At 49.3% G+C, this 27,961-nt stretch overlaps 3 protein-coding genes and 1 long non-coding RNA gene across 8 annotated transcripts in view; 3 read left to right on the forward strand and 1 right to left on the reverse strand.

Annotated features, from left to right (window-relative positions):
- Nucleotides 1–27,961, reverse strand: part of IFT140 (intraflagellar transport 140) — a 188,689-nt gene that overhangs the window by 140,348 nt on the left and 20,380 nt on the right. The gene's annotated exons all lie outside the window — the stretch shown is intronic.
- On the forward strand, nucleotides 455–17,241 carry JPT2 (Jupiter microtubule associated homolog 2). Of its 2 annotated transcripts, none has more exons than XM_004270333.4 (5): nucleotides 455–587; nucleotides 5,468–5,607; nucleotides 10,772–10,914; nucleotides 13,671–13,716; nucleotides 14,597–17,241. In XM_004270333.4, the coding sequence occupies exons 1-5, from the start codon at nucleotides 544–546 to the stop codon at nucleotides 14,776–14,778; spliced, it is 555 nt and encodes a 184-aa protein (XP_004270381.1). In that variant the 5' UTR covers nucleotides 455–543; the 3' UTR covers nucleotides 14,779–17,241. The 2 variants fall into 2 exon arrangements, with proteins under 2 accessions (XP_004270381.1, XP_033285077.1); XM_033429186.2 differs by having other exon boundaries at nucleotides 458–614.
- Nucleotides 621–4,734, forward strand: LOC117201507 (uncharacterized). Its single transcript, XR_004483567.2, has 2 exons — nucleotides 621–3,169; nucleotides 3,498–4,734. It is a non-coding gene; the product is annotated as an uncharacterized LOC117201507 (long non-coding RNA).
- Nucleotides 17,390–27,961, forward strand: part of MAPK8IP3 (mitogen-activated protein kinase 8 interacting protein 3) — a 50,198-nt gene continuing 39,626 nt past the window's right edge. For 3 of the 4 annotated variants that reach the window (XM_049699633.1, XM_049699635.1, XM_049699634.1), the window contains exon 1: nucleotides 17,390–20,728. In XM_049699633.1, coding sequence (XP_049555590.1) covers nucleotides 20,411–20,728 — 318 coding nt within the window. In that variant the 5' untranslated portion in view covers nucleotides 17,390–20,410. The remainder of the gene's footprint in view (nucleotides 20,729–27,961) is intronic. The other variant, XM_004270331.4, reaches the window with a different exon arrangement.

The following is a 27,961-nucleotide window of genomic DNA, read 5'->3' on the forward strand; positions in this document are numbered from 1 at the left end:
GCATAGTCTATCCCTTGCTTCCCATTTCTGAGTTAGTGTTCTTGCCCCCACGACGTGCAGGACAGAGGAACTGCGATTCCGTTTCCTTTGGCCACGTATCGACGTGCCATTGACTGGCTGGCGAAAACCAAGCGTCTCCGGACAGGCTGGACCCAGCTCGGTGCTGCTTGGTGCCGGCACGGCAGACCCGGGAGGCGGGCGGGAGGCCCCCGCGGGGCTGCGGGGAGTTTCGGCCAGGTGCCCGGATAGTGCCCGACCCCGCCCACCTCGGGGGAGTGGGGAGGGACAGTCCCCCGCCGGGTTACTGCCCAATGGCGGCGCCCGGCGCCGTGAGCGGTACCTGTTCTCACCAATCGGCCGCGAGCGCGGCGCAGGCCTCACCAAGCTTCCGTCTCGTGGGGCGGAGTCCGACACCACGATAGGCTGATGAAGCTTGACTGGTGTCGGCGGCGCCCAATAAGAGCGAGAAGGCGGGCCTCGGGTCGCGCGGGGCCGAGCGGGAAGGACGGCGAGGCGGCCGGGAGGCTCCGAGTGGCGGCCGACATGTTCCGGGCGCCGGAGAGTAAGGGAGGCCGGGCCGGCTCCAGGTGCGGCGCGGGCGCAGCCACGGTCACGTAGGATGCGCGGGGGCGGCGGGGCGGCCGCGGTGAGCTCACAGAGCCGGGGCCTCCGGGGCCGGGTCGGGGAGGTGGGCGCGCCCGCGGGACCCGGAGGCCTGAGTGCGCCTCCCCGCGCGTCCGGTCTCAGCACGTGCTCCTTCATTGACGAGCGCGCCGGAGATGCTGGCCGAGCCGTCTGCTGCGGGGGGGCGGGCGTGGCGGCGCTGCTGGGATTCTGGGGCCCTGCGGCGTGTGCGCGAGTGGATGGGCCTCGGGGCAAAGTCTCGTCCCGGGAGCCCTCAGCACTGCCGCAGCCCGGGAGCCAGGCGGCGCCCTCCCCCACTTTACTGACAAGGAAACAGGCGGGACAGCAAGTGATAGAAGGAGTTTCGACTGGGTTTAAACACTCAGGAACACATAGCAGCGCGCTTGCTTTCTTTTTAGCTTGTAGAGCAATGGGTATTGGGAGTCACATAGAGTCGCCAGAGCTAGCAGTGTCCTGCCGCTGGAGGAGCCAGCTTGCGTTGTCCAGCTGGTTCTTCAGCTGCCTAAGAGTTTTCTTTATTGTGAGCCTTTTCTGTGACCCAGCCCCACAATAAAAGCAGAAGAGTGTGACGTCTGTTGAGGTAAACAGTATATAAAATTAAAGAATTGTTTCGAGTGATAAAATCCCTGTAAATTTGAGGGAGTTAGGTCAGTATTCAGTAATACTCCTACCCAAATAATGAGTCCTTATCCCACGTAACAGTGACTATTAATCACTCTCGTCTAGATCTGTGCTGATATGGGGCCAGAAGTATATCCTGGAGTGCTCAGAATGAGTCAGGTTTCTGGTGCCTGAAAGCTGCTGTTCTGCACCACCCACACCAGCTGGGCAAGGGCTGCTTCCCAGCACTTTCTCCGTTGTGTCCACTAAGTACACTCTTTCTTTGTTTACACAGCCTGGCACTGGATGCCTAGCAAACATTGGTCCAGTTAGCGAATAAGCACTGTGAGGAACGCTGATGTGAGGCTGACTTCCAAGCTGTAGGCGACAGTGCAGAGCTGGTGTTCTAAACTGATACCCACATTTCTTTGGGGCATTAGTTTTTGGAGAGGATAAGGAGAAAATTCTTCCTTTTAGGATGTTGGAGAAGGAAAACCCATCTTAATTGGATGATCGATTGGAAGCTCCTGCTTGGGATCAGTTAGCAGCTTTGTCTTAGAGGAATTGACTAGCTCGACAGGCCTTTTTACTTAGCTGTGAAGAGAATCAAGTGGTGGCTGTAAGATTACTGGGCCAGGTTTTCCTCTCTTAAAACCCTACTTTTGTTTTCTTGCTGAAGGATTATCTGGTGTTAAAGGGATTTTGAACTATAAAAGCATTATGCTTTAGCCATCATTAATCTGAGGTCTTTTAAGCTGCAGGATGTATATTTGTAAAGAATTTAATCTAGGTCTATTTTGCAGCTTCACTCCAAACCTGGCAGGTCCCCCATAGCTTTTCTGGGATACAGGAATAAGCTGTTGGAAGGGGGGTCACGAGCATGGATCCCTCCAGGTGAGCGTCGATGTGGCCTCTGCTGTTTCTGTGGTCCACTTGAGCTGTGTGTATTTTCTTATCACGTGCCCCTTAGTTTCTGTTTTGTACTTGGAATGTCTTCATTGAAATGTATCCAAGGGGTACTGAAAAAGGAAGCCATCACTGGGAGGCATCCCCATGTAGTGAGGTCATCCCCAAGACGTCTGAGCTACTGGTATTCCCATCCCCCTCCTGTAATTAGGGTTGAAGTGATACCTGCACTTGATAGTGAGCCTGTGAGGGCCGCCTTGAGCCATTGTTGGAGCTTCTGTTTTTATGGAAATGTCTATTTAACTCTCAGTCCGGTTTATTCGAGACCCAGCTTGTGTGATTTGCTTGACGCTTGTGTGATTTGCTTGACTGCTGCAAGGCTGTGCGACCCTAGTGCCACCCCATAGCTTTTGTGGTGGAGACGCTTGCCACCTCTTCCCAGGAAACTTGGCCATTGTGTACGATAATCTCTCTGCTACAACATTCTTGGGCACCACTTTCCTTCCCTTCTTTTCAAAGTAAAGTAAAATAAAATTCAGAAAAGTACACAATATAATAACATATTTCCACCACCCCAAATTAACATTTGGCAGTTTCAAATAAATATTGCTTACCTCCTGTGCTGCAGTGGTTCTCTTTCCTCATGGAGACTGCAGACACAATTTGAGCCTTACCTACTCCAAAGGTGTCTTTGGAGTTCCAGTGACACTCAGTGCCTCTGTGGCATCACTCATGCAGAACATGGAAACTGCCTCTGCACAGCTCTAGCCTTCCCAGAAAGCGGGGAGCTTCTCCAGGCCCAGGACTTGCTCTTGCTTGTCTTTCCATCCACAGGGTCTGGTGCAGGCCCACCCGTGGTAGGTGCTTAGGGAACGTGCAAGTTAGAGTGAAGCAAGCGGTGGAGGCCAGGGAGAGGCGTGTATCCAGGGATGTGGAATGTGAGAGGAGAGGGTGCTGGGGAGCCTACCCCACATCTGGTCTGACAATTTGAGGGTTTGAAAGAAAAGCTGTGTTGCAAGTAAGTCAGTAAAATAGGAATTTTAATTCATGCCAGTATGAGACTTGATGTTAAGTTCAGTTCAGTTCTGAGGATGGCAGATCTCAGAGACCCAAGCCTGTTGGACCTGCTTGAAAATATGCCAAGAAAAATCAGGAATGTCATTGTGTTGGGGCTGTGAGATTTATAATGGGTGTGGGAGTCAGATGGCCTCGGGTGTCCCCCACCAGAGGGCCTGACGTGAGGTCTTACTACTGCCTTTCTAATTTAAGTCTGGTTATTGGTCATTTTTTTAAAAAAGGTTTTTTCCCTTAAACCGAGTAATTTTTTTCTTCATCAAATCCTTAAGGAAATGCTAACTGCTGGACAGGCATCCCTGGCCCCTTCCTTCAAGCTGATGTGACTGAACCCATGTGGAAGGCTGGCCCACTGCGCACTCGGCTTGGGTGGCGGCTTGGGTGGTGGCGAGCAGCCTGCCTGCGGTCTCCGTCCCAGTGAGCAGGCACACTGGTGGCCCTCGGAGCAGACGAGCACTTTCTGCTGTCCTGCTTTACAGCCAGAGAGCAGAAAACTCTGTTCCCTTTAAATTACAACGAATGATCAGCTCCCTTTCTAGCTCTGTTGAGGAAACAGCATGTTAAACATCCTATTCTTCTAGTGTCTGCATCGCTTTTGTGTGGCAAGCTCCGCAGTTTCACTTTCTAAATGTCTGGGGTCACAGGCAGTCCTCTTGCTTAGGACTGGTGAAAGAGCAGGGGCCACTCAGCAGTTTAAAACTCTGCTTTAAAATACGTTTGAAAATCTAGGTGTCCTGGGACTTTCCTGGTGGTCCAGTGGTTAGGCCTCCACGCTTTCACTGCAGGCAGCACAGGTTCCATCCCTGGTGGAAGAGCTAAGATCCTGCAGTGTGGCCATAGGTTTCCTGTAAAGATGCATATGAATTCAGTGTTATGCTGCCCTGCTGAAGGAGACCGATGCTCTTGGGGTGTCAGGGAAGAGCTTTATGGAATTTTCTTAATTCTTCAGTTATTGCAATAAAAAGTGACTCAAGGTCCTGCTCATCCACTTCTGAAATACCCAGCCTCCAAGTGCATGGCAGATTCCCAAAGATCGAGACCACAGTAGATTCGGCTGGTGGTGACTGAGTGTGGGAATAGCACTGATCTCTGTGGGTGTTTAATTAAAATCCACACTTGAAGGATGCCAGTGTGTGCTGGGGTGACACTCTGCACATGTGTTGATCTAAAGTGAACAGTGGTCCAGCTGGTGTGTTCTGATCTGTCTGATGTTTAACTTGTCATTGGTGGTACCAGACCTTGGGACTGGAAATCATCAGCCTGGTGTAGATTCCCAGGACTCACGTGGGTTAGTGGGGGTGGTGCTCCCCATGGTCTGAGCTGACACTTTCCATTAGAAATGTGAGCCACATAAGGAATTTTAAATTTTCTAGTAGCCACACTTTAAAAAGTAAAAAGATTCAGGAAAAATTAAGTTTAATAGATATTATTCAACTTAATATGTACAAAACATTATTTCAACATGTGATCAATGTAAAAGATACAATTAAAGAGATATTTTTGCCTTTTCTTCTTTGTGCTGAGTCTTCAAAGTCTGGTGTGTAATCTATACCTACAGCACATCAGAGCTCAGACCCCCATGTTCAAGTGCCCACTGGCCACAGTGGCCAGTGGCTGCCCTTTTGAGGACGCAGCTCTCTGGGTCAAGCTTACTCTGGGTAAGTGGTGCACTGCCCCGTCGTTTCTTTCTAGAGGATGTTGAGGATTATTAGGGTGTAGTCTGAGCTCTGCAGCCAGACTGCCTGGGTCTGAGTCCTGGCTCTGCTACTTCCTGTGTGGCCCTCTCTTTAGCTCACACTCATCTCTGTGAAAATCATGCCTGCCTTAGAGGGTGGCCGTGTCAGTTCTTTGGAACAGGAGCTAGCGTGTATAAACGCTGAGGGAGTGTGAGCTACAACACCCAGCACTATTGTCTGCTAATTAAAGTGACTATTAAATTCTACTGAACTGGCTCAGTTTGCCTGTTTTATGGAAACTTTAATTTTACTAATGAGAGGTCACAGGAGTAACTTCGGAGTATGCACATCTCTGGAGGTCTTGGCATAATCAAGATGTGCAGAGAAAACCTTTAAGGGAACTCAAGGGCAAGGAGGGAGGTTTGCCGGCTGGCCAACGGCCATGAGCTTGTCGTGCCACGGTGTGTGGTTTTCCCACAGATGTCTGCCCTGTCTGGCTGTGCCACAGCCCCTGGATGGTGGCGCCCGGGCCATCTGTCGGTCCCTCACACCCTGTCTGCTTGCAGGGCCATGAAGCCCCCGGGAGGAGAGCCGAGTGATCGTCCAGAAGAAGCCGCATCTCCACGCAGGCCCGACAGGATGGCATCTAATATTTTTGGATCAACTGAAGAACCTCAGAACATACCCAAAAGGACCAATCCCCCTGGTATGGGCTTTTGACTCCTTAACCCTTTGGCCTCTACCTGTTCTCTTTTGTGCTGCTCTTTTGATAAAAATTTCCCTTTCTTTATATTGATCCTTTCAGATATTTTCTGGTGCAGGTTATCCCCTGCCATCAGAGTCCTAGAGTGGAAGGAAAGTTTTATCCTGACTTGTGCTTTGTGTCCTGAAGGTGGCTCGGTCATTTTGGAACTCCCCCTCATCTGTCACCAGATACTGGCTGTGTACGGCACTGAGGGTACAAAGGCAGATGGTGGGGTTCTGGTTCCCACCACGGAGGCTCCCCAAATTGTCCCATGGACTCCTTGAGATTCTTGAAATTGCATGCAAATTGTGCATTTAGAGTAGTTTTAATCAGATTGTTAGTGGGATTGAAACTAAAAAGGGTGGCTGAGCCTGGCACACATCTGTGTGGCTCCTCACTACTTACCCACCTTCTAGTGGCTCCAGTGGGAGGGAATCTCAGAAGAGTGTTTCTCTTGGCTGATGGACGGTCCAGCTGAGCGACTGCACAGTGATAGTTACCTGAGGAGCTTTCCCCTGTCTGTATCTACGAGGGGAAGACAAGGTTTGTTCCATCCTTAAAGATCTGAGAGACCCAACACAGGAGTCAGAATTTCAGACAAGTAACGAAATCAAGCAGAACCAGAGCTGGAACTGCTCCCTACCCCACCCCAATTCTGGGTACAAATATTGCTTGACAGACCTAGAGGACACACAAAGCAATAGATTCAAAAGCTAGTTTTTTGGTTGTTTGGTTGTTTTCAGTGGTTTGGGGTGGGGGGTAAGGAGGGGTGGAGGTTAGTGGTACCTTTGGATTTAGTTATAGCAGAGAAGCAGGTGGTTCTTGCTGAGTAACATTCTCCCCTACCCAGTTTGTGGGGGTGCAGGGCCAGGAGTGCTCAGCCCTGCTCATCCTTTGTACCAACGATGTGATGCGGCAGATAGACTCAGACTGGAGGCACTGGAGGTGGGTGCACCAGCAGCCGTGGCTCTGGCTCGGCACCATGCGCGGCTGCAGCTGTGTCTGGGGCTTCGGGTTCTCTAGACAGTGTGGCAGCGTGGGGCGGCGCTGCTTTGCCAGGCCCTCAGAATCTCATGCTCCCCCGCCCATCTCGTGCCCTGTGGGCAGCCTGGGCCCCTCCTGACTGGAGAGTTAGAAAACCCCTACGTTGTGCACAGTCGCAAGGTATCATGACAGCGACAGGACGCCCTGTGCCAAAATGTCTGCTTCTCATGGTCCTGTTGTTTGGGGTTTGTTTTCTGTCCTGCCAAGTGCTCTGTGGTGATAGTTGAGCATTTAACAAACGCCGGAGTCCCCCCTCTGCCTCCTCCTGTCACCCAAGAACTCTTTCTAACTGATGAATGAAATTACATTTAAAAAAAAAAGAGAGAGGAAGGAGGGAAGCAAGGAAAGAAGGAAGAAAATCACCTGTGATGAATTTCAAGGGCAGCCCAGAAGGGAACCTGCTGGTATGTCCAGCCCCGCAGACTCGACCCCGCAGACTCCGGGGAGGGCCTAATGGAGCACGTTCGGAGCAAGGGACTTGCCACTGGCCGTCACTGGAAGTTAACCCAGGCTGGTCGGGTGCCGTGTTTCATCTATGCTTCTGGTTTAGACCTCCTCCTGACAGTGGTGATTGATACGGGTGGGTCATTTGGTGTTTTTCAGGGGCTGTGCTGGGTGCCGGTCTTCTCCACAGCTTGGGGGATAGGTGGCGTTACCCCCTTTACAGAGGAGGAAGCTGAGGCTCGGGGTTCACTGGCCTGCCTGAGTCCACAGCTCGCTGGGGTGGCAGAACTAGCCTTTGGATGCAGGTTTTCCTGACTCCAAAGCCCGTGCTCCCAACTTAACTCCTGAATATATCAATTGGGGTAAATTTCCTGAAATGGAATTGCTGGGTCAGTTTAAAATGATGGTTCTAGGGCTTCCCTGGTGGCGCAGTGGTTAAGAATCTGCCTGCCGGTGGAGGGGACACAGATTTGATCCCGGGCCCTGGAAGATCCCACATGCCGCAGAGCAACTAAGCCCATGTGTCACAACTACTGAGCCTGCGCTCTAGAGCCCGCGAGCCACAACTACTGAGCCCTCGTGCCACAACTACTAAAGCCTGCGCACCTAGAGCCCGTACTCTACAACAAGAGAAGCCACCGCAATGAGAAGCCCACGCACCGCAACAAAGAGTAGCCCCCGCTCACCGCAGCGAGAGAAAGCCCGCGTGCAGCAACGAAGACCCAACACAGCCAAAAATAAATAATCATAATATAAATAAATAAAATGCTGATGCTTCCACTGGTCTTCAGACGTGTGCTCCAGGATGTCTGTAGCGCTTGCTCCCCACGTAAGGCGCTGTGCCTTGTGATTTGGTTCTTTAAAAAGCATATCTTGAATTTATTTTTCTTCAATTATGAGTGAATTGAGCATCTTTTCCACCTTCATAGCCGAATTCATCTTTCAGATAAAATGTTGAATAATAGATGTGCAGTGTGTCTGTTACTTTACTTTTCATAAAATTCAAAAACAGAACTGTGTTGTTTAGGGTTGGACATATACATGGTAAAACTAGAAGAAGTTTGTAGTTTCCAGAAATTTCGGACACAGAACCACACAGGTTTTTGGGAGTTGATAACATTCTGTAAGACGTGTGATTGTCTGTGATCGTTACTTGGGTGTTTGCTTTATTTATATCTTAGGTACTTATCTGTGTCATGTTTCATAGTTTTTAAAATGTTTTTAAATGAGCAGTGCCTTTAACCAAAAACTTGAAATTGAGTTACTTTTATTTTTATCTTGCATTTTAAAATAAGCTGAATGCGATCTTAGAAAGAATTTACTTAAGCATGACCAGCAACAGCGTGGTAACAAGCAGCGAGGGGTGACCTCGGGCAGCAGCTTTTCTCCACTTTGTAGTCCAAACATTTCTTCTGCTGACGACACCCTGTTTGTAACAGCAGCCCAGCAGCATGACTGGGAGCTTCCTCTCCACGCTCTGCTCTGCCCACTCCACGTGTCGACTCACTTATCTCACCAATGACCCCAGCCAGGTGCTGTCACACAGTTGGTTAGCGGCTGAGCAGGATCCCGCCTGGCACTGGGTCCTGACCCCATGCTGTGCCGCCTGCCCCAGCCCGAGGGCTGCGGGTCCCTGGGAGGCTGTGGCTGGGGCTGGAAGGCTTGTGATCGGCCTCAAACAACATGAATGTGTGCATCTTCCTGCAGTCAGTCCCACCCATTCTCTAAGCTTCTCCTGGCCCAGAAAAGCTTCCAGGGCCAGGTTCCCGTCCTTGTGGAGCTGTGCTTTGTGTCCCCCAGACAACCAACCGGCGTCCCGAAAGGCTGGTCAAGTCTGAGGGCTTGCGAGGGGACAAGCGCCCCATGGAGCCTCCTCCTCCTTCGAGCTCCGTGCTCCTCTCACGGTGCACTGTCCCCTGTTCTAACAGTATGGGTTATTACAGCCAAGAAGTGACTGTTTAAAATTGAATTTCCTGGAGACAGTCAACAAAGATCACAACTATAAAAATGAATATGTTTAGCAGTCCTAAGCCCCTGTACCACAGCCACCCCATTTCCTGAGCAGACACATGGCCCCCAGAGGGGAGCACTTTGCAGGGAGGAAAGTGGAGTAACCTATGCCCTTTATTCACATACAGGTGGATAAGAATACCCTTCCTTTTACAGTAAGACGCTGTGTGCTGTCTAGATCGTTTTGTGCCTTTTTCACTGAACAGTGTCCAACGGAAGCTTCTTTAGCAAATGCTCACTGAGCATTTACGTCCCCAGTGTTGTCGTAAGCATTTGACACACAAGCGACAGTGAGTCACTGAATCCCCTCACAGCGCCGTGAGGAAGGGCCTTGTACCACCGCCGTTCAAAGGGTGAGGAATGTGGGGCGCAGAGGGGCCGAGCAACTTGTGTCTGGTCTCATAGCCATTTGTGGATGCACCTTTCTTCTGTAAGATTATAAATCTTAGTGGGCGCTTGGTGGAAGGGGGGCGCTGGTTGCTGAGTGCAGAGGGGGATGGGCTGGTGGCATGTGCTAGCATCTTCCTGTTTAACGTCAGCATTTACTTCTCATGTCCATGCCTTAGCCATCAGCTTATAAGAACTTACATCTGAGGGCTTCCCTGGTGATGCAGTGGTTGAGAGTCCACCTGCCGATGCAGGGGACACGGGTTCGTGCCCTGGTCCGGAAAGATCCCACATGCCGCGGAGCGGCTAGGCCCGTGAACCATGGCTGCTGAGCCTGTGCGTCCGCAGCCTGTGCTCCGCAACGGGAGAGACCACAACAGTGAGAGGCCCGCGTACCGCAAAAAAAAAAAAGAACTTATATCTGAGATGCATATTTTCATTGTAGCTCATCAAATCATTTCTGTTTGGCAGCAAAGATGTTAAATGTCTGTAATTCAGTGACACATCTAGTTGTCACTGGAAGCTCCAGACAGATTGAGGTGAGGAGAGTAGTCATTCTCAGTAAATGTTGTTTTCCAGATTACAGGTTTGCCTTGAATAGGGCATGTTATTAATTCAGTTCTGTCTGTCTGACCTCAAAATTTAGCGGATGTTGGCTTTTTTTTTTTTTTTGTGGTACGTGGGCCTCTCACTGCTGTGGCCTCTCCCGCTGCGGAGCACAGGCTCCGGACGCGCAGGCCCAGCGGCCATGGCTTACGGACCTAGCCCGCTCTGCGGCATGTGGGATCTTCCCGGACCGGGGCACGAACCCATGCCCCCTGCATCGGCAGGCGGACTCTCAACCACTGCGCCACCAGGGAAGCCCCAGGTGTTTGCTTTTAATCTATGAAAGAACTTTTCATGGCTTTAATGTAGAAGATTCTTCAGCAGGAAAACATGAAAAATTCAGGGTTAAGGAAATTCTAGAGGGGAAAATGCTGTTTTATGCCATCTTACCGTCTCACTCCTAGCGGCAAGCCCGGGACAGCTCAGTAATCGTGAGGAAGGCCCCAGCTGGCCCCCAGAAAGGGGCTGGGTTTGACATGGGTCTTTAGGGATGCTCGTCAACCTGATCACCCCACCCTTCTTGGCCTGAATTCAGGACTGGCACTGCGGTGAGAGGAGGTCTCTGAAGTCACGAGTGTGGAGGGTGGGTGGGGTGGATGTTCCGGGTTGCTAACCATCCTGATTTTTTCTTCAGGGGGGAAAGGAAGTGGTATATTTGACGAATCCATGCCTGTGCAGACTCGACAGCGTCTGAACCCCCCTGGTGGGAAGACCAGTGACATTTTTGGCTCCCCGGTCGCTGCTACTTCACCCATGGCACACCCAAACAAACCCAAGGTATGGACTGCATACAGATAGCAGACATGAGAGTAAGAAAAGCAAAACTTGAGCCAGGTACTCTTAAAAAGGCTCTGAGGAAGGTGTGACATGTTATTAGGAAGAGACAAGATGGGTGACAGTGCTTTTCCTGGCTGTAGTCATTAGTCACCAAGTTTCAGAGCTCTCCTGAGTCATCAGAGGAATGTATTCCAGCCTCGTGATGACTCGAGCCTTGGGGGTCGCTGGTGGTGGGGGCAGCCCACTGCAGGTAGGCCACTGCCCTTCTCTGCACATCATGGATGGATGCTGAGGATATTTATAATACTGAATGTAAAACAGGGGAGTTCACCTCATAAACATTCCACTATTTTTAGTGGTCATCAATCAATAAGTACAGTAACTGCATCGGATTAAAATTCACCAAATACTTAGAATTTATGGGTTCCTGATAATTTTTTTTTTTTTTTTTTTTTTTTTTTTTGCGGTACGCGGGTCTCTCACTCTTGTGGCCTCTCCCGTTGCGGAGCACAGGCTGCGGACGCACAGGCTCAGCAGCCATGGCTCACGGGCCCAGCCACTCCACAGCATGTGGGATCTTCCCAGACCGGAGCACGAACCCGTGTCCCCTGCATCGGCAGGCGGACTCTCAACCACTGTGCCACCAGGGAAGCCCCATGGACCATCTTTGAATTCTTATCAAAACAACCAAGCCTCAGTCAGACCAATCCTCATATCAATCAACACCACAGGGATTTAGTCAGAGTAATACAAGATATAGGAAACTACATGGAGTCAATAGGGGGAGATCTTAGTAATTTTTAAAAAGACTGAGGATTGCAATCCCTATCAAAGTTCCAACAGTGGTGTGGTTTGGTTTTTTGGTTTGTTTTTGTTTGTGGTGTTTTGTTTGTTTGTTTTTTAAAAAAAATGGAAAGACCTATCCTAAAATTCATATGGAATCTCAAGGGACCCTGAATGGCCAAACAATCTTGAAAATGAAGTACAAGATTGGAGGGTCACACTTCCCAATTTCAAAGCTTACTACAAAACTACATGAATCAAAACAGCATGGTGCTGGCATGTAGACCAACAGAATAGAATTGAGAGCTGAGAAATAACTCACATCTGTGGTTCATTGATATTTCCACAAGAGTGCCAAGATCATTCGTGAGGGGAGAGCGGTCTCTCCAACAAATGGTGCTGGGAAATTGAATGTGCACATGAGAAGAATGAAGGTGGACCCTTACCTTACACCATGTACAAAAATGAACTCAAAATATAGGGACAGATATTATTCTTGGATTCGGCAGTGGTTTCTTAAATGTGACACCAAAAACAGGCAACAAAATTTAAATAAATAAGTTGAACTTCCTTAAAATTAAAAACTTTTGTGCATCAAAAGATACTATCAAGAGAATGAAAAGGCAGCTCACAGAATGGGAGAAAGTATTTGCACATCACATATCTGACAAAGATTTGCTATCTAGCCAGAATATGTAAAAAACCCTTACAATTCAGCAACAAAAAGACAACCACATTCAAAAATGGGCAGAGGCAAGGGGGAGGGATGGCATGGGAGTTTGGGGTTAGCAGATGCAAACTATTACATATAGAATGGATAAACAAGATCCTCCTACTGTATAGCACAGGGAACTATATTCAGTATCCTGTGATAAACCATAATGGAAAAGAATATGAAAAAGAATGTATATGTATAACTGAATCACTGTGCTGTACAGCAGAAATTAACACGACATTGTAAATCAACTATACTTGAATAAAATAAATTTTTTTAAAATAAAAATTTCAGAACCAGAAAAAAGGAGGCAAAGCATTTGAATAGACATTTCTCCAAAGAAGACATACAAATGGTCAATCAACATATGAAAAGATGCTGACCATCCTTAGTGGGGAAATGCCAATCAAAATCACAATGAGATACCACTTAACACCCGCTAGGATGGCTATTATCAGAAAAAACAGAAAATAAGAAATGGTGAGGATGTGGAGAAATTGGAACCCTCATACACTGCTCTTGGGAATGTATAATGGTTCAGTCACTGGAAAACAGTTTGGCCGTTTCTGAAGAAGTTAAACATAGAATTTATCATATGATCCAGCAGTTTTACTCTTAGATATATACCCCCAATTGTGCAAACAAGAACTCAAACAGATACTTGTACACTTAATTTTAATAGCATTATTCACAATAACAAGAGTGGAAACAACCCAAGTGTCCATCGGCAGTTGAATGGGTGAACAGAATGTGCTGTGCTGTACACATGTGATGTTATATTATTCAGCCCTAAAGAGGAATTAAGTTCTGACACAGTGCAACACGGATGACTGTGAGAACATGTGCTGAGTTTAAACTTGACTACGTGTTAAGACATTTAAGGAGTCGTTAATATTTGCAGTTGCGAGAGAGTTTTTTAGGACATTTTAAAGAGCCACATCTTGAAATATTTATGGATAAATGAAATATGGGATTTGCTTTCAAATAATCCCACTAAGGGGTGGAGGGCTGGAAGTTGGGAGGCATGTGTGGCTGAGACCAGAATGGAGGCGAGCAAGCTGATGTCACTTGCTGTAGAGCAGGTTACCTGGGGGCTCACGGGGCTCTTCTCTCTGCTTTGTTTATGGTTAAAATTGTCCAAATAAAAACTTTTTAAAGGTAAAAATAGACCCAGGTCATCCACGCCTTTCCCATCGTCTGCCTGCGCGAGGTAGGAGGTGTCCGAGTGGCGGATTGACCTGGGTTTGCCTCGTTACAGGACCACGTGTTCCTGTGTGAGGGAGAGGACACACTGGACCTTAGAGGTGAGCTTATTTTCTGTCCCTTCCCTGGGGCCCACGCTTTGCAGAGGCCGCTGGTGGGTGGGGAGGGAAAACCTGGTGCCCCCACAGCCTGCTGGTGAAGACAGCAGAGTTGTGATTGCGGGAGGGTTTTGTGTTGGAAGGAGGCAGGGGAAATGGGCTCAGTTACTTCTGGTGACAGCATTCCCACTTTTCTGCACCTCCTGTCAGTGCTGGTCAGCCTGGGCCTAAGGCCAAGGCGTCCTCTTCTAGAAGCTCATCTCATGTAGTGAAGGGCAAGGGTCCAAAGCCTTCAATGAACTTGTGACCAAGGGCAGCGCTTTCAGACCTGGCAGAAGAGAGGGCGTGAAGGAGGGGAAGACGGGGGGGGGGGGGGGGGGCGGTGAGGAGGAGCAGTGCGGGGCTGTGGTAGGGGCGGGGCTCCCCCCTGATGGATCGCTCCGCAGTGAGCCACCCCGCTCGTGGGCTTGGGTGTCAGGCCCAGTCAGTCCCCCATTGTCCTCTGAGCTGACTGCAGGCACTGATTTCTGCCTTCAGGTCACCATTTCCCTTTGTCGATTAGGAAGAGATGGGAATTTGTTCATTCAGAAAGTCCAGAGTAACCTTGCCTTGCCTTGCTGGGCCCCTCACTTAAGACGAGCTCACTTTGAGGATGTTTCCTTTTCATACTTGAGGTGGGATGGAGGGGAGGGGAGTCCAGCAAGCAGTGTGGAGATAACCCCTCAAGGATTTTTCCAAGCATGTTTCAGTACAAGCCTGGCTTCAGCCCAGCCCTGGGGCAGGCAGAACCTGCTCTGCTTTCACATTTCCCTGGACGGCATGCCCTTGCCCGTTGGGTGGCAGGCAGCCTCTAACAGGACGCTGTGCTGACTTTGTCCCGCAGCCACAGCCAGCGCCTCCCCCAGACAAGAGCCGGGTGAGCCAGGTGGCCCGAGAGAAGCAGCCCGCGCCCAGGAGCCGGCGCCCACCGTTGACAGCCATGAGCCCAGGCTGGGCCCGAGGCCTCGCTCCCACAACAAAGTCCTGAACCCGCCTGGAGGCAAGTCCAGCATCTCCTTCTACTAAGATGCTGCTGCGTCCCCCATAGCCAGACAAGAAACTCGAGAGATAGGATTTCAAAATTATAGTTTCTTTAGCCTGAAGGAGCGGGGTGGGGAGAGGGTCTGTTGGGTGGACACCTGAAGCTGCTGCTCCGGCTCCACTGCCATCGCGAGAAGCCGGAGACCTCGCCTCCCAGAAACCAAGGGAGGAAACGTGATCCCTGGTGTGAGAGGAGCTCTCGGGTGGGTGGGCAGGGAGGTGGTGCCAGGCAGGTGCGCCTGAGGTGTGGGGTCTTCACGTCCTTGGTGTGTTGGCTAATTGGGTATCTAGGAGTCACTAACACAGTAGCAGAGTTTAAAGCCTTTGAGAGAAATCCAGAAACCACGTGTCCGTTACTGTGGGATAGAAGAGCAAGACACGCTGAAACCCTAGTGGGGTGGGGAGGGTGGGTATCTGGATAGACCCCTCAGATCCTGATGCTGTTTACCCTTCATGGACACGGTCTCTGTTTCTGGGACTTCGGCCCCAGTGTTTTTCACTTCAATTCCACAGATTTTCTTGAAACATCTTCATTGCTTTTCCTCAGCAGCTGTCAACAAAAAACCAAAATGTTATTCTCAGTCTGATGCTTTATGGAAAGATTTTGTACCCTGATCTCCCAAGGTGCCCCGCTTCTGCCCTCTCAATCCTTGGCCAGATCTTACGTAGAAATCTCTCCCTTTCATCCACGAGAGACTGGTTTTGGGCTCTTTACAGGCAGTTTTGCTTGTGAATTGTTCCTTTTTTCCTCATCAGCCTTAAGTCTAGGCCTTTGCACCTCACCAATGATGTGGACAGTTCCCTTCACCAGCAACACTTCCTATCTACAAGGCCACTAACTTCTATAGGACTTTGAAACTACCCAGATATATCCAGGTAATGGGATTATTTAACTCCTTCATGTGTCTTCATTTATATTCCTGCTGACAGTGGGAAGAAGAGATGCTTGAGAACCGTGGGTTCTTAGGTTTGGGTTCTGTCATAATAGCTCAAGACCTGTTCTCAAGTACCAGCTTTACATCAGTAACTGTTGACTCTGGTCTGTTTCTGACACCTTTCTAGAAAAAGTCTGTTGCTCAGGTACACCAAAGAGGAAGGAAAGTGTTCTTAGGCCACCCTTTATAAAGCTTTGCAGAACCTCTGGATCATATTCACAGTTTCCAGACGAGTCTTAGAGACCTTAGGCCAAGAGATTAAATAGTTTGGCAGTAAAGTCTCAACTGGCCCATTCCATGGTATTTGCCAGCAAAGATAATGGGCTGGCAAGAATCGTGGTGCTGTAATCTGTCAGGTGGAAGTTTCTCCCATTGAGCCTCTAAAGGGCTACGGTGTCGGTTCCTGTACTGCAGTCACGTGGGACCAACAGTCTGGGTTGGAGCTACTGGTACGAGTGCCTACAAAGCTAATGCAGGTGCTAAAAATGTCTTCATCGTTAAAATGTAGTCACACTTCTAGTGGCCTGGACGCTCAAGTGCCTGCAGGAGCTCCCTGCCAAGCTCCACATCCTCCACGGGCGCTGGGGGGGTTCACACAGTGCTTTGCCAAGCAAAGACACTTTGCTTTTCTGTCCCCCTGCTGACTTTGGAGCCAAGAAACACTGATTCTATGTGACTCTCAAGTGCTTCCTATCTCCTCCATCCTTCAGATGGTCATTTATAGGAAAGTTGTCTGGAATTCATTTTTTTCCACATTAAAAAATGTCATAAATGGTGGTTAGCTTTTAAGCTCAAACACACTAACTTATTTAACTTACAATAAGATGTTCCAAAGGTAGAAATGAACTGCTATTTATAACTTTTTTTTTAATATACAAGAAAATGATTTATGAATTCCAAATTGGATTGCCAAGAAGACCCTGACATGCTGCTGGCCCTCGGGGCTTCAGTCTCACCGTCAGTTATATGAGGGGAAGAGCTTTCTAGATCTGTCCCCTGGCAGGGACTTCCGGAGCAGAGCTGGGGTTAGAGGCCTGGGGGAAGGAGGAAAACAACTAGAGCAGAGCCTCTGGGCAGCAGTGACCACATCACCTTATTTTTGTTCCCATCTTCCCTCTTCCTTTCCCTCCTTGGGGCCGTGGGCATGGATTTAGAGAGCCCCAAGCAGTCTGGTCACTGGGAGAAGCAGCAGAAAAGTTTTTGCTCGTTTGAACCTGATGGGGGAGGCCACTTGCATTTGGAAAATGCTCTGTACATTGGGGACTGCCTGTATTTGGAAGCTTCATTAACTCTTAGAATCCTTTTCTCAACCTCCAAGCTGCATTGAGAAATTACTCATCTGTATTTTTATTAAGCCTTAAAACTTTGTGCATTTGGTGCCAACTTTTTGTAAAGCTGTATCAAAAACAACAAACCTGTGCTCACATCTCGATGTAACTTTGAGAGGAGCATTCTGTTATTTTTACAAGGCAGGAGTGGGTGTAGCCGTTGAATTAAACTTAGCAGTCACGTACTCAGTCTTTGCCTATTGGTTGTGTGCACAGTGTGTGTGCATGCGGGTGGGTGGGTGGACATGTTCACGTGTTTCCTCCACGTCCATTCTCCAGAGTGCCTGAACTCTGCTCCTTCCCTTACAGCTTTTCATTGGTTGATGGGGTTTGCCTTTTTTTTTTTAAACTAGAAGATGCCAAAATTAATCTTCTCAAAGTTTATGGATTTAAGGTTTTTTCATTTGAAAACCAAAGACTTGGCTTTGAATAGAATGGACAGGAATGCGGCAGTGTTCTTTTAGTTTACGTAAATTGAAGGTAATAATTCTTTTTTCACTTAACACCACTTGTTTTCCTGAAGAATTTGCCTCTGAGTTGACTTTGAAACTTCCACGAAAGCCTGACAGTGAGTAGATGAAATGCTGAGCTATTAGAATCTGCCTATAGATTCAGGTCCTGTAGAGAAAGCATAGATTTTTCTTCTTTCTTATATATTAGCTATTTTCATATGTCCTACAAGCAAACTTAATATCTTTATGTGTGTTAAGTGGACTCAGGGTGATGGAGCTTCTCAGACTGCCTGCCTGGAGAGCTCCACTAGAGGAGGCTTCCTTCTAGAAGACTGCTGCATCAGGGCCAACTAACTGGACAGCACTTCAGAAGGAAACCCAGCATGGGTGACCTGACACTGTCTTCACTTGTTCATCTGAGAGCATGTTCCCAGAACTGGGCTAGGCACTGGCACCAGTACATCACCTATTTGTAGCAGCTGCTCCAGCTGCAGGCAAGCACTGAGGTTTTGGAGTGTCACAGCCTGTTTGTCTCCAGAGGTCAGGCAGTGGCTGAGTCAGAGGAGCAAGGTGGGCTCCCCTGCATTATGGTGAAGAAGTGGAAGACATCTAAGGGTTCCCTCTTCAGGGCCTGTGCCTTGTCCAGAAATACACGGCTCTTTGGACAGAGCATAACTTGTTCTAACATCTTTGTGAGTTGAACCCTGCAAGGATGTCTACATCTCCTCCTATATTATCCCGTTTGTTTCTTCTGAACTCGTTATATTCTTAATCCTTAGCGTTCTTGGAGCTCATGAATGAAATCTTCCTGTTCTGTGTGTGACTACAAAGTGCTATCTAAACTTGAACTTAGGAAGAAATGAGGGGGACATTACAGGGACCTAGGTGAGTTTTTAGCAGGCATTAGGGGTGGATACTTCGAAGTTAAAGTATTGATAGAACTTTTGAAACCTGTGTGCCCAAATTACATTTTAGGGTCTTGTAATGAGAAAGAAAAAGTTGAATAGCGAATTATCTTTACAAATTGTAAAGGAAGCAAGTTCTAATTCAGTTAGCTTGAGCTCTCAAGAGTGTACTAGTGTTCTTCAGTAAGCATCAAGAAGTATCCAGCATATCATTTTGTTAAAACTCCTTTTTCTTTAACCAGTTTCAAGTAACAAATCTGCCCATACATGTTAGTGGTAAAAACTAATAAAGTTGATGACAAGTCAGTTGGCCTCTGACTGTGGTAGTGGTGGCTGGCTTACTGTATTCGCTATTTTAGGAATTGAAAAGGGGCCATATTTCTTGGAACGGCTTAGAGCAGGAGTCAGAAACATTCCCCAAAACATTCACCAGCTTTCTCTGTAACTTGCTTACCAGAAGAAATTATATATTTCATGTTTGTCCTGGCTTATTTTGAGAATATAAAACAAGTCTATATTGCATGCTTACTATTTGCTAGAGATTGTACTAAGCCTCTTTTGTGATCTTCATAGCACTCCTAGTAGGTTGGTAATTGTTTTAGGCTCAGTTTTACAGTTAGCTAGGATCAAAACCCAGGCAGTCTGAATGTGAGACTGAAACCTCAGATCGTCTCTTAGTGGGGTGGGTGAGCATCCATACAGCACAGTACATTGCAAGGGGAGAATTGTGCAACAGTATTTAGGGCATCACCTGCAGGAACGTTCATTGGTGCAATCAGGTTAGGATGAACTCCGCTTGAAGCATCGCATCAGGTAAAAGGCAGGGGTAAGAGCATTTCTGTTAATGTCACTCATGGGTTTATGATCAGGATTCATGCCACCTGTGTGGCCCCCAAAGCTGAAAGTGTAAGTCTTAGATTCATGGTGTCCTCAAGATACCAGAGAAAGAAAATGCAAATCAACTGGCTAAAAGTGGAAGAAATAAGGGCCTATCAAAACTGGTAGAATATAAGAAAGTCAAACAGGACAAATGGAAATTAAAAATATAACTGTTGAGGGACTTCCCTAGCAGTCCGGTGGTTAGGACTCTGCGCTTCCACTGCAGGGGGTGCAGGTTCCATCCCTGGTCAGGGAACTAAGATCCCACATGCCGCGGGGAGAGGCCAAAAAAAAAAAAAGTTGAAATAAAAAACTCAGCGTAGAGGTTAGACTACACATAGCTGAAGTGAAACTGGTAAATTTGAAGAAGTTACGCAACATCAGGACACAGAAGTGGACCAAGTGAGAGTTTGTTACTGGATTTTAGGATGAGACGGGCAACTTGCATTTAATTGGAATCCCAGGAGGGACCATGGAAAGCACAGCCGCTCTGAAGGGAGCTCTGAGTACCTACTGTGTAGGAGTACATACTGCTGTGCAGTGAGGCTACAAAGGCAAGTCACATTTAACCAGGTCAGTATCGCGGTCAACTCCGGAAGGGAGGGAGGGGCGCACAAAGATAACGGCCATTTCTTTGGAGGGTAGGGTGGGCACACGGACGCTCGCTTAAGTCTAAACCGTACAAAGTCATTTGTATATACGTAGGACATAACGCTGTCACTTTGTAGAAGTCCACGCCTGCGTCGTGGGAGCTGGCAGACAGCTGCTCTGATGAGCCTGACCGGAAGCGCTCCCAGCCCCGCTCGGCCGAGCTTCTGGCGCGGGGACTGGCTTCTTCCTACGTTAGGACCCCTGCGACCTCTAGCGGCGTGACGCCGCGGGGCTCCGGCTGGACGGGCGGGCACCGCCCCCGCTGTCTAGGGGGCGGGACTTCCGGGCGGCGGGACTTCCGGCCGCTGAGCGACGGGCGCAGCATCAGCATCAGTATCAGCTGGCGGCGGCTGAGGCAACAGCGGCTGCGGCGCAGGCAACGGGCCGCGGCCTGCGGACTACGGGCAGCCGGAGCGGGCGGGCGCGCCGGCGGATAGCAGGCCGCGCTGGCGGCGGCGGTGGCCGCGATGATGGAGATCCAGATGGACGAGGGCGGCGGCGTGGTCGTGTACCAGGACGACTACTGCTCTGGCTCGGTGATGTCGGAGCGGGTGTCGGGCCTGGCGGGCTCCATCTACCGCGAGTTCGAGCGCCTCATCCACTGTTACGACGAGGAGGTCGTCAAGGAGCTGATGCCACTCGTGGTCAACGTGCTCGAGAATCTGGACTCGGTGCTCAGCGAGAACCAGGAGCACGAGGTGGAGCTGGAGCTGCTGCGCGAGGACAACGAGCAGCTGCTCACCCAGTACGAGCGGGAGAAGGCGCTGCGCAAGCAGGCCGAGGAGGTGCGTGGGCCGGGAGGCGCCGGGGCCCCTCCCGGGGACCCCAGTCCTTCCCGGCCCGGGGACCCCGCCCTTAGCCCCCGCCCTGCCCGGGCCCCAGCTCACGCCCCGCCCATCCCACCAACGCCCCCGACGCCGAGCCCGGCCCAGGGGCTGATGCCTGGCTCCCACATCCTCCTGGCCTGCTGCTCCAGCCAGGAACCCTAGCCCTGAACCACCTGGCGTCACTGGGGGACCTTGCATCCTAAACTGCCTCAGGCCTCCGTCTCCCCTCCATACCCACTTGTCATTGCAGACGCCAGTTCTTTTTGCTTTTGTGTGTGTTTTTCCGCAAACGTGTCCTAGACCCCAGTTACAACTTCTGGTTGCTGCAATTTTAATTTTAATTTTAAACCCTTCCAGAAAGGGGATTTCTGATCTTCTTATGGTTCTGCAGCCAGAAGAGGTGTTGTCAGATCTTTGCCTTATCCCTAATCCAATGTTTTGACGGTCTGTGACATGGGTGAATTTGGTGATTGAGGTAAACACATTACCAAAGCCACAGTTAGGCTGCTCCTCTGGCACCAGGTGAAAGACTCCAGGTTTCCGGAGGTGATTTCTTTGCCCTGTGGTTCCCTCCGTTGGGAATATTGTTAGCTTATGTGGACAATGCTGAGAAATTCCACTGTGGCTTCTGAGAAGTTAAAAGTAGAATTTTGAAGTGCTTGATCGTGTTTTAGGATACCTCCATAACCTGGAAATCACTTATTTGTGAACCAGTTAGAAGAACCATGCATTGCAGGGAATACCACTTACCTTCATTCATTCACTATGAAATATTTAGCCCTGTTGTCAGACCCAGGTGGATTCAGGGGACCTGGGTTCTCATTCCTGCCTTGCCTTTGTGACCTTGTCCATGTCGCCTGCCCCCCTCTGGATTTTGATTTTCCTTCAGTCATATGAGTCAGTTGCCCTAGATGATCTCTAAGCCCTGACATTCTGTTGTTCCAGGCATTAGGTGATGGCTTTTTGGTTTATGAATGGGAAGTTTCTTATTAAATGAGCTAAATTCCTTTTTAACTAATTTGGATTAACACATTCTTGATTTTAGTATTGAAATGGAAGACTGTTTCAGTATTTTGGCTTTTTCTTAAGCTAGGGCAGTTTATGTTCTCCTAGTTTGGTTTAAAGTATGTTTATAAAAATTAAGAGTGCCTTGTATCGTTCCTACTTACGGTGGTTTACGTTGATCTTGGGTTTTTTCATTCATCTGTCAAGAGGCTCTTGCCTATTGATTGGGGTGCCAGGCTCCACCAAAACTGATTTAGAGCTCTCAACTTAAGGGAGATGCAAGAGCTCGTAGGATTTTAGAGTTCAGAGTGGCCATAGGCATTTACTAGGGAAAGAACTGGCCGCAAGAAGGAGTGGGGGTGGACCAAGGTCACATGCTCTAGAAGAACCAGGCCAAGACGCAGTCTACCCTGACCCCTGGAGTGGGCTCTTCGTTCCACTGCTGTGGGAGATCAGAGAGCGTACCCCCAGAAGACGAGCTCTGGGGCTCCCCTCACTGGCCGTGGGGCAGTGGCTGCCTCCCTCATGCTGGGCAGCACCTCCCACTTCTCTGACTGCTCTCAGCGGCCATTTGATGCCTAACTGAGGTTTTGAGTAGGTTTGTTTTCTTTCACTATGTACCGATGTGGTCAATATAGTGGACGAGAAGGAACTAAAAGGAGAAAGATGGACAACCTTAAGGCTAAGAATCATAACCATCTACCTTAAAAATTTGCTCTGCGTGGATGAAGCCCCTGCTCTGCTCTGCATGGTTCAAGTGCAGCCGCAAGCGAGTGTGGTTCTGGCCTCCCACTTACGCCCTGGACTAAGAGCTGAGGGTGCGCATGTGGTATGGAGGAGAGTGCCCTGGAGGCCGAGACCCATCCTTGCCCCAGCTATTAAGAGATGCTGAACAGAGAGCCACAGAGTGAACAAAACGCTTGGCTGGCCGGCCTAAAGGCTGTGATTTGATGCTAAATAGTATGCCCTTGGAGAGACCTCATGTGATGTTACAACCAAGAAAAGGGCCAAAATCTGTAACCATTTTGGTATTCTAGCTCATTTACTAAATCCAGTAGACATTCATTTTCAGTTTTGTGGAAAAGACCAGTGTACACTGTGGCCTGGCTTCTTTTTCCACACAGGGCATGAGATCCTAGATGTGTGTCTGATAACACGGGAGGCTGAACAGCATGGGCTGCAGGCGTGTACGTGATGCAGAGTAGCTTCTGCCTCCCCGGCCACTCTGCTCAAGAAGGCTTAGTCAGAGCTGAGTAACCTGAGCCGCCTGCAGCCTTCCTAGCACACAGAATCTGCAGATTTAAAAAGAAAGAGCCTTGAGCAGAGCAAACACCTCTGCCCGCTACATCTTGCCTGTAATAACCGCAGTGAGAGATTGCGAGTCTGTTCTGGTCCCAGGGTGACTCTCTCGATGGGAGTGACAGTAGCTAGAGGTGGTGGGGTCCAGGGAGGGGGGCCAGGCCCCAGAGTTTGCAGATGCTTGAGTGTCAGCCTCGCCTTTGGGAGCTGCACACCCTGTGACCAGTCTCCCCCTCTCTGGCCCCACTGGCCGCTTCTGTAAAGTGCGTGGGTTGCCAGACGTGGCAAGTTTCTTTCATCTCAAGTGCCAAGTCCCGTGATTGGCTGTTGTTTGCCTGGAGAATTGCAGCAAGGCAGATCTAGCCAAGCCAGGGAAGAGCACCTTGATGGGGCAGCCGCGGGTGGCAAGCGTGGGGCATCTCAGTCTCTGTGCGGGTTTTATGCTGGTCATCGAGACCAGTGAGTCCCGCTCAGACTTGCAGAGCTAAATGGATGTTGCTGGCTTCTAAAACCTCTACAGAGACCTTAAAAATGCTGAAACTGTATGCAATACAAAGTTTTGAAAACCCACTGAGTTCTTTCCCATTAGAAAAGAAGGTTGGAAATGGGCAATTGACCAGGATGGCCGGGACCGAGTGGGCGCCCCTGGGCAGTGCTGCCCACCGTGGCCCCCAGGGAGGAGGGAGCAGAGGACTCCATTCACTCCAGTCCTGAGCAGCAAAGAGCCTTCCTCGCAGGGATCAAGTATTAGGCTCACAGGAGGAAAAACAGTGTTTGAGAGACAAGGTGTGAGTTTAGTAGCCATCATTCACCTTAAAGTCTTCTTGGCCCTAAGGAAACTACTGGTAACATCCCCCACTCATCACAAGCAACTCAAGTAGACGTTCTGTCCATGAGACATGGCTGTGGGTATTTGCTGATACCTCAGTGTCTGGTGCTGTGTAAGGAAAGCATCCAACTGGAAAGTTTTACCCAAAACTGTGTTTTTCTAGTTGTACAAAAGTAATGCATTTTGTAGAAGAATATTTGGACAGGATGAAGCTGGAGGGGGCAGAAGCCATCATTCTACTCTATAGAGATGATCATTTGGCATTTTTTTTAATAAGTGAATTAATATATTGAATCAGAAGTTTTTCTTCTTGTGTCCCATATTACAAATAGTAAATTCACCCCAGCTTAGACAAAGTATGCAATTTCTTCTGCTGCCATGTTGTCGTATTAAAAGACAGGTTTTTGTTTTGTTTTGGGTTTTTTTGGCTGTGCCACACTCAGCATGTGGGATCCCAGTTCCCTGACCAGGGATCAAACCTGTGTCCACTGTGGTGGAAGCGTGGAGTCCTAATCACTGGACCACCAGGGAAGTCCCAGGGCAGTTTTTTTCAATTGTTAACTTTTTTTACATGAAGCCATTAAGATTTGGTGCCCAGAGCTGCCTTTCCTCGTTGCCTCTAAATACTGGTCCATTATAGCTCTCTTACTAGAGTCACCAGGAGTACAACAGACTCTCCCTAAAAAATGGGAACAAATAGGCACAGGAGAGGGCTTGCCTGGTGGTGCAGTGGTTAAGAATCCACCTGCCAATGCAGAGAACATAGGTTCAAGCCCTGGTCAGGGAAGATCCCACATGCCATGGAGCAGCTAAGCTCATGCACCACAACTACTGAGCCTGCGCTCTAAAGCCCGCGAGCCACAACTACTGAGCCCACGTGCTGCAATTACTGAAGCCCACGCACCTAGAGCCCCTGCTCTGCAACAAGAGAAGCCAGCACACTGCACTGAAGAGTAGCCCCCACTCGCCGCAACTAGAGAAAGCCCGCACTCAGCAACAAAGAACCAATGCAGCCAAAATTAAATAAAAGTAAATTAAATTTAAAAAAACAAAAAACAAATAGGCACAGGAGAGCAGAGAGAGGCGCTTTCCAGCCAGAGAGAACAGAACATGCGGAATAAGCCCCACCGCCCTGCCAGGCTCACCCAGCGGGAACCCTTGGAACCCTCAAGGCCCTGTGGTGGCCGTGAGGCAGCGGGACAGGGACTGGGGCAAGTTAGTTCTCCCAAAACTAGAATTTCTAAGTTAAATTTTAAATCTGTCTTTTTTTAAAGTTTCTGTTTTGGAATAATTTATAGAAAAATATAGAAATAATTTATGGACAATCTCACCCAGATTACCCAAGGTGAACGTTTTTCCACATTACTCTTCTCTCTCCATCTCCCTCCCTCCCTCCTGCTCTGCTAAGACCTGAGGGCTCCTGCAAGTCCTATGGTGTCCTCAGTTCCCTATCGGCTTCTCACTTTGTGCTTTTTACAACCTTGATGATGTGATATCACAGGCCAGTTATCTTGCAGGATGTCCCTTAGTTTGGCTTTCGTGTGACCTCATGACCAGTTGCAGGATGGAAGCTGGGGAGGGACACTCGTGTGGGGGGCAGGGTCCCTTTTCCCAAGGGTGGTCAGCAGCCAGACGGCTCATGTTACAGGCTTTTGCTCTGTTGAAAGTCAGGGCCCCAGGGGTCATCCTCACAACCTCCCATGTCCAGTGACTCACTAAGTCCTGGCCATTCTTTTGGCCTGATTTTTTTTTTTTTTGTACTTTTTGTGCTTCTTTTTTATCTCCTTTGCTACCATCCTGGCTCGAGTCACCACTGTCATGCTGCTCCCCCAGCCACTTTCTCCCCCTCCCAACCCTTCTGTGGCATGAACTGGTCCGCAGGCAGGTCCCATCTCCCACTCTCTCTTGTTCGGTAACTCAGTCAACTAAGCATAGTGAGGGCCAGGCTTGCTGCCGGGGATGGGTCTGTGCTGCCCTGATGCAGGTGCTCGGATGGGGAGGTCCTGCCACACTGTCAGATGGTGAGAAAATGGCAACGTGGGATGGAGAGCGAAGGGTATGGATGGGAACAGAGGAAGGGACGCTCCCAGGAGGAGACCGCCTTCTCCCGGGGTCCCCAGCACCCACCCCCCCCAGCACCGCGTGCCCTGTCCCCTGCCCTTCCACTTCCTTCTGCCCCCTCTGCATGTACTTTTGCTGCGTACACCTGACTCCCTTGCGTCTAGCACCGTGACATTCAGATGTGGGTGCTCAAGTGAGTCCCTGTCACCCCAGAGTCCCCACGTGGGGCTCTTTCCTGGTTAGCCAAGGGCAGTGTCCTTCTGGTTCTTTCAGCCCCAAGGCTGGTTCTTTTCTCTCTGACACATGTCCCACAGAGATGCCAGCTGCCTGTGCGTTTGCAGGTGAGGAAGGAGGGCAGCCTTTCTCTGCTTCCACGTGCTGCACCGAGCTCTTGGTTCCTGGAGGGCCGGAACCAACTTTCTGTGGTTTTCAGCCATCCATCTGTCCAACACAGCTCTGTGTGAGGACGGAAATTTCTGTTCTGCTGTGTGTCCACACAGGGCCACTGACACTTCACATGTGCCTCATGCAGTTTAGGATGAGTTTTTATTTTTATGTCATTTAAATTAATTTAAGTTTATTTTTTAAAATTATTTATTTATTTATTTTTGGCTAGGTTGGGTCATCGTTGCTGTGCGTGGGCTTTCTCTAGTTGTGGCAAGCTGGGGCTACTCCTCATTGCGGTGTGGGGGCTTCTCATTGCAGTGGCTTTTCTTGTTGTGGAGCATGGGCTCTAGGCACACGGGCTTCAGTAGTTGTGGCGCGTAGGCTCAGTAGTTGTGGCTCCCGGGCTCTAGAGCGCAGGCTCAGTAATTGTGGTACACGGGCTTAGTTGCTCCGCGGCATGTGGGATCTTCCCAGACCAGGGCTTGAACCCGTGTCCCCTGCATTGGCAGGCAGATTCCCAACCACTGCACCACCGGGGAATTCCTTAAATTAAGTTTAAATACCCACACGTGGCTGTGGCTAAGGTACTGGGCAGTGTAGCCGTGGACGGTCTAGCTCAATCACTGTTCTGTAAGGACAGGCAGTAAATGTTTCTTTGACCTGTTACATAACATCAGGCAAGAAAGGAAGATGCTTAAAAGGTGGGGTGTTTTTCTTCAGTGAACATGTTCTAGAAAGAGGGGAGACCCCAAAGTGTAGTGGGTTTTGAAACAGGAGAATAGAAGAAAATATTGTGAGATGAGGAAAAAGAAAAAAAGCATTGCAGCTATTTAGGAAACAACAGAGAGGTGATGAAATTCTTGAAAGGCTGAGAAGAGGTCTGGAGGGAAATCCCAGCATCTAGAAAGCAGCTAGTGCTTACGGCGCACCATGAAATTTCGACCATAGGCTTCAGTTCTGTTCTGTTCTTTCTTTGTAACAACTTTGTTGAGGTCAGTGCACTAAGCTGTACATATTTGAAGTGTGCAATTTGGTGAGTTTTAACACGTCTACACCCGAAAAAACATCCTCACAATCAAGATGATGATCTCCATCGTCCCCAAAGTTTCCTTGTGGCCCTCAATACTCTCTCCCCGCTTCCCCCATCCCTAGGTAACCACGGTCTGCTTTCTGTCGCTGTAGATTGATTTGCATTTTCTAGAACCTTATATAAACTGAATCCTGCAGTGTACACTCTTTTTTTGACTGGCTCCTCTCACACGGCATAATGATTTGAGATTACCCAGGTTGTTGCCGTTCTTTCATTCATCCGTTCATTGCTAGTGTAGCCTGCTGTGTGGGTGTCCATCCATCTCCTCTGGTGGAGCAGGAGCTCGCCGTCCACACCTGCGCCCTGTTTCTCGGGACCTTGGGAGGCTCCGGCGCAGCCTGTCCTGCATGCAGCTGCACACAGGGAGCCCCGCTGGAAGATGGTCAGGGAAACCAAGCGGTTAGAATCAGTTGGTGGCTGGCTAGTGCTTCCTAAGAAAGCATCCCTGTCACCAGGGTGGGAAAGGCTCGACCCAAGGAAAGGAAATATACACAGACACTTAGAGCCCGCAGAATCATAA

Source organism: Orcinus orca, chromosome 16, assembly GCF_937001465.1.
Source record: "Orcinus orca chromosome 16, mOrcOrc1.1, whole genome shotgun sequence".
Lineage (NCBI taxonomy): Eukaryota > Metazoa > Chordata > Mammalia > Artiodactyla > Delphinidae > Orcinus > Orcinus orca.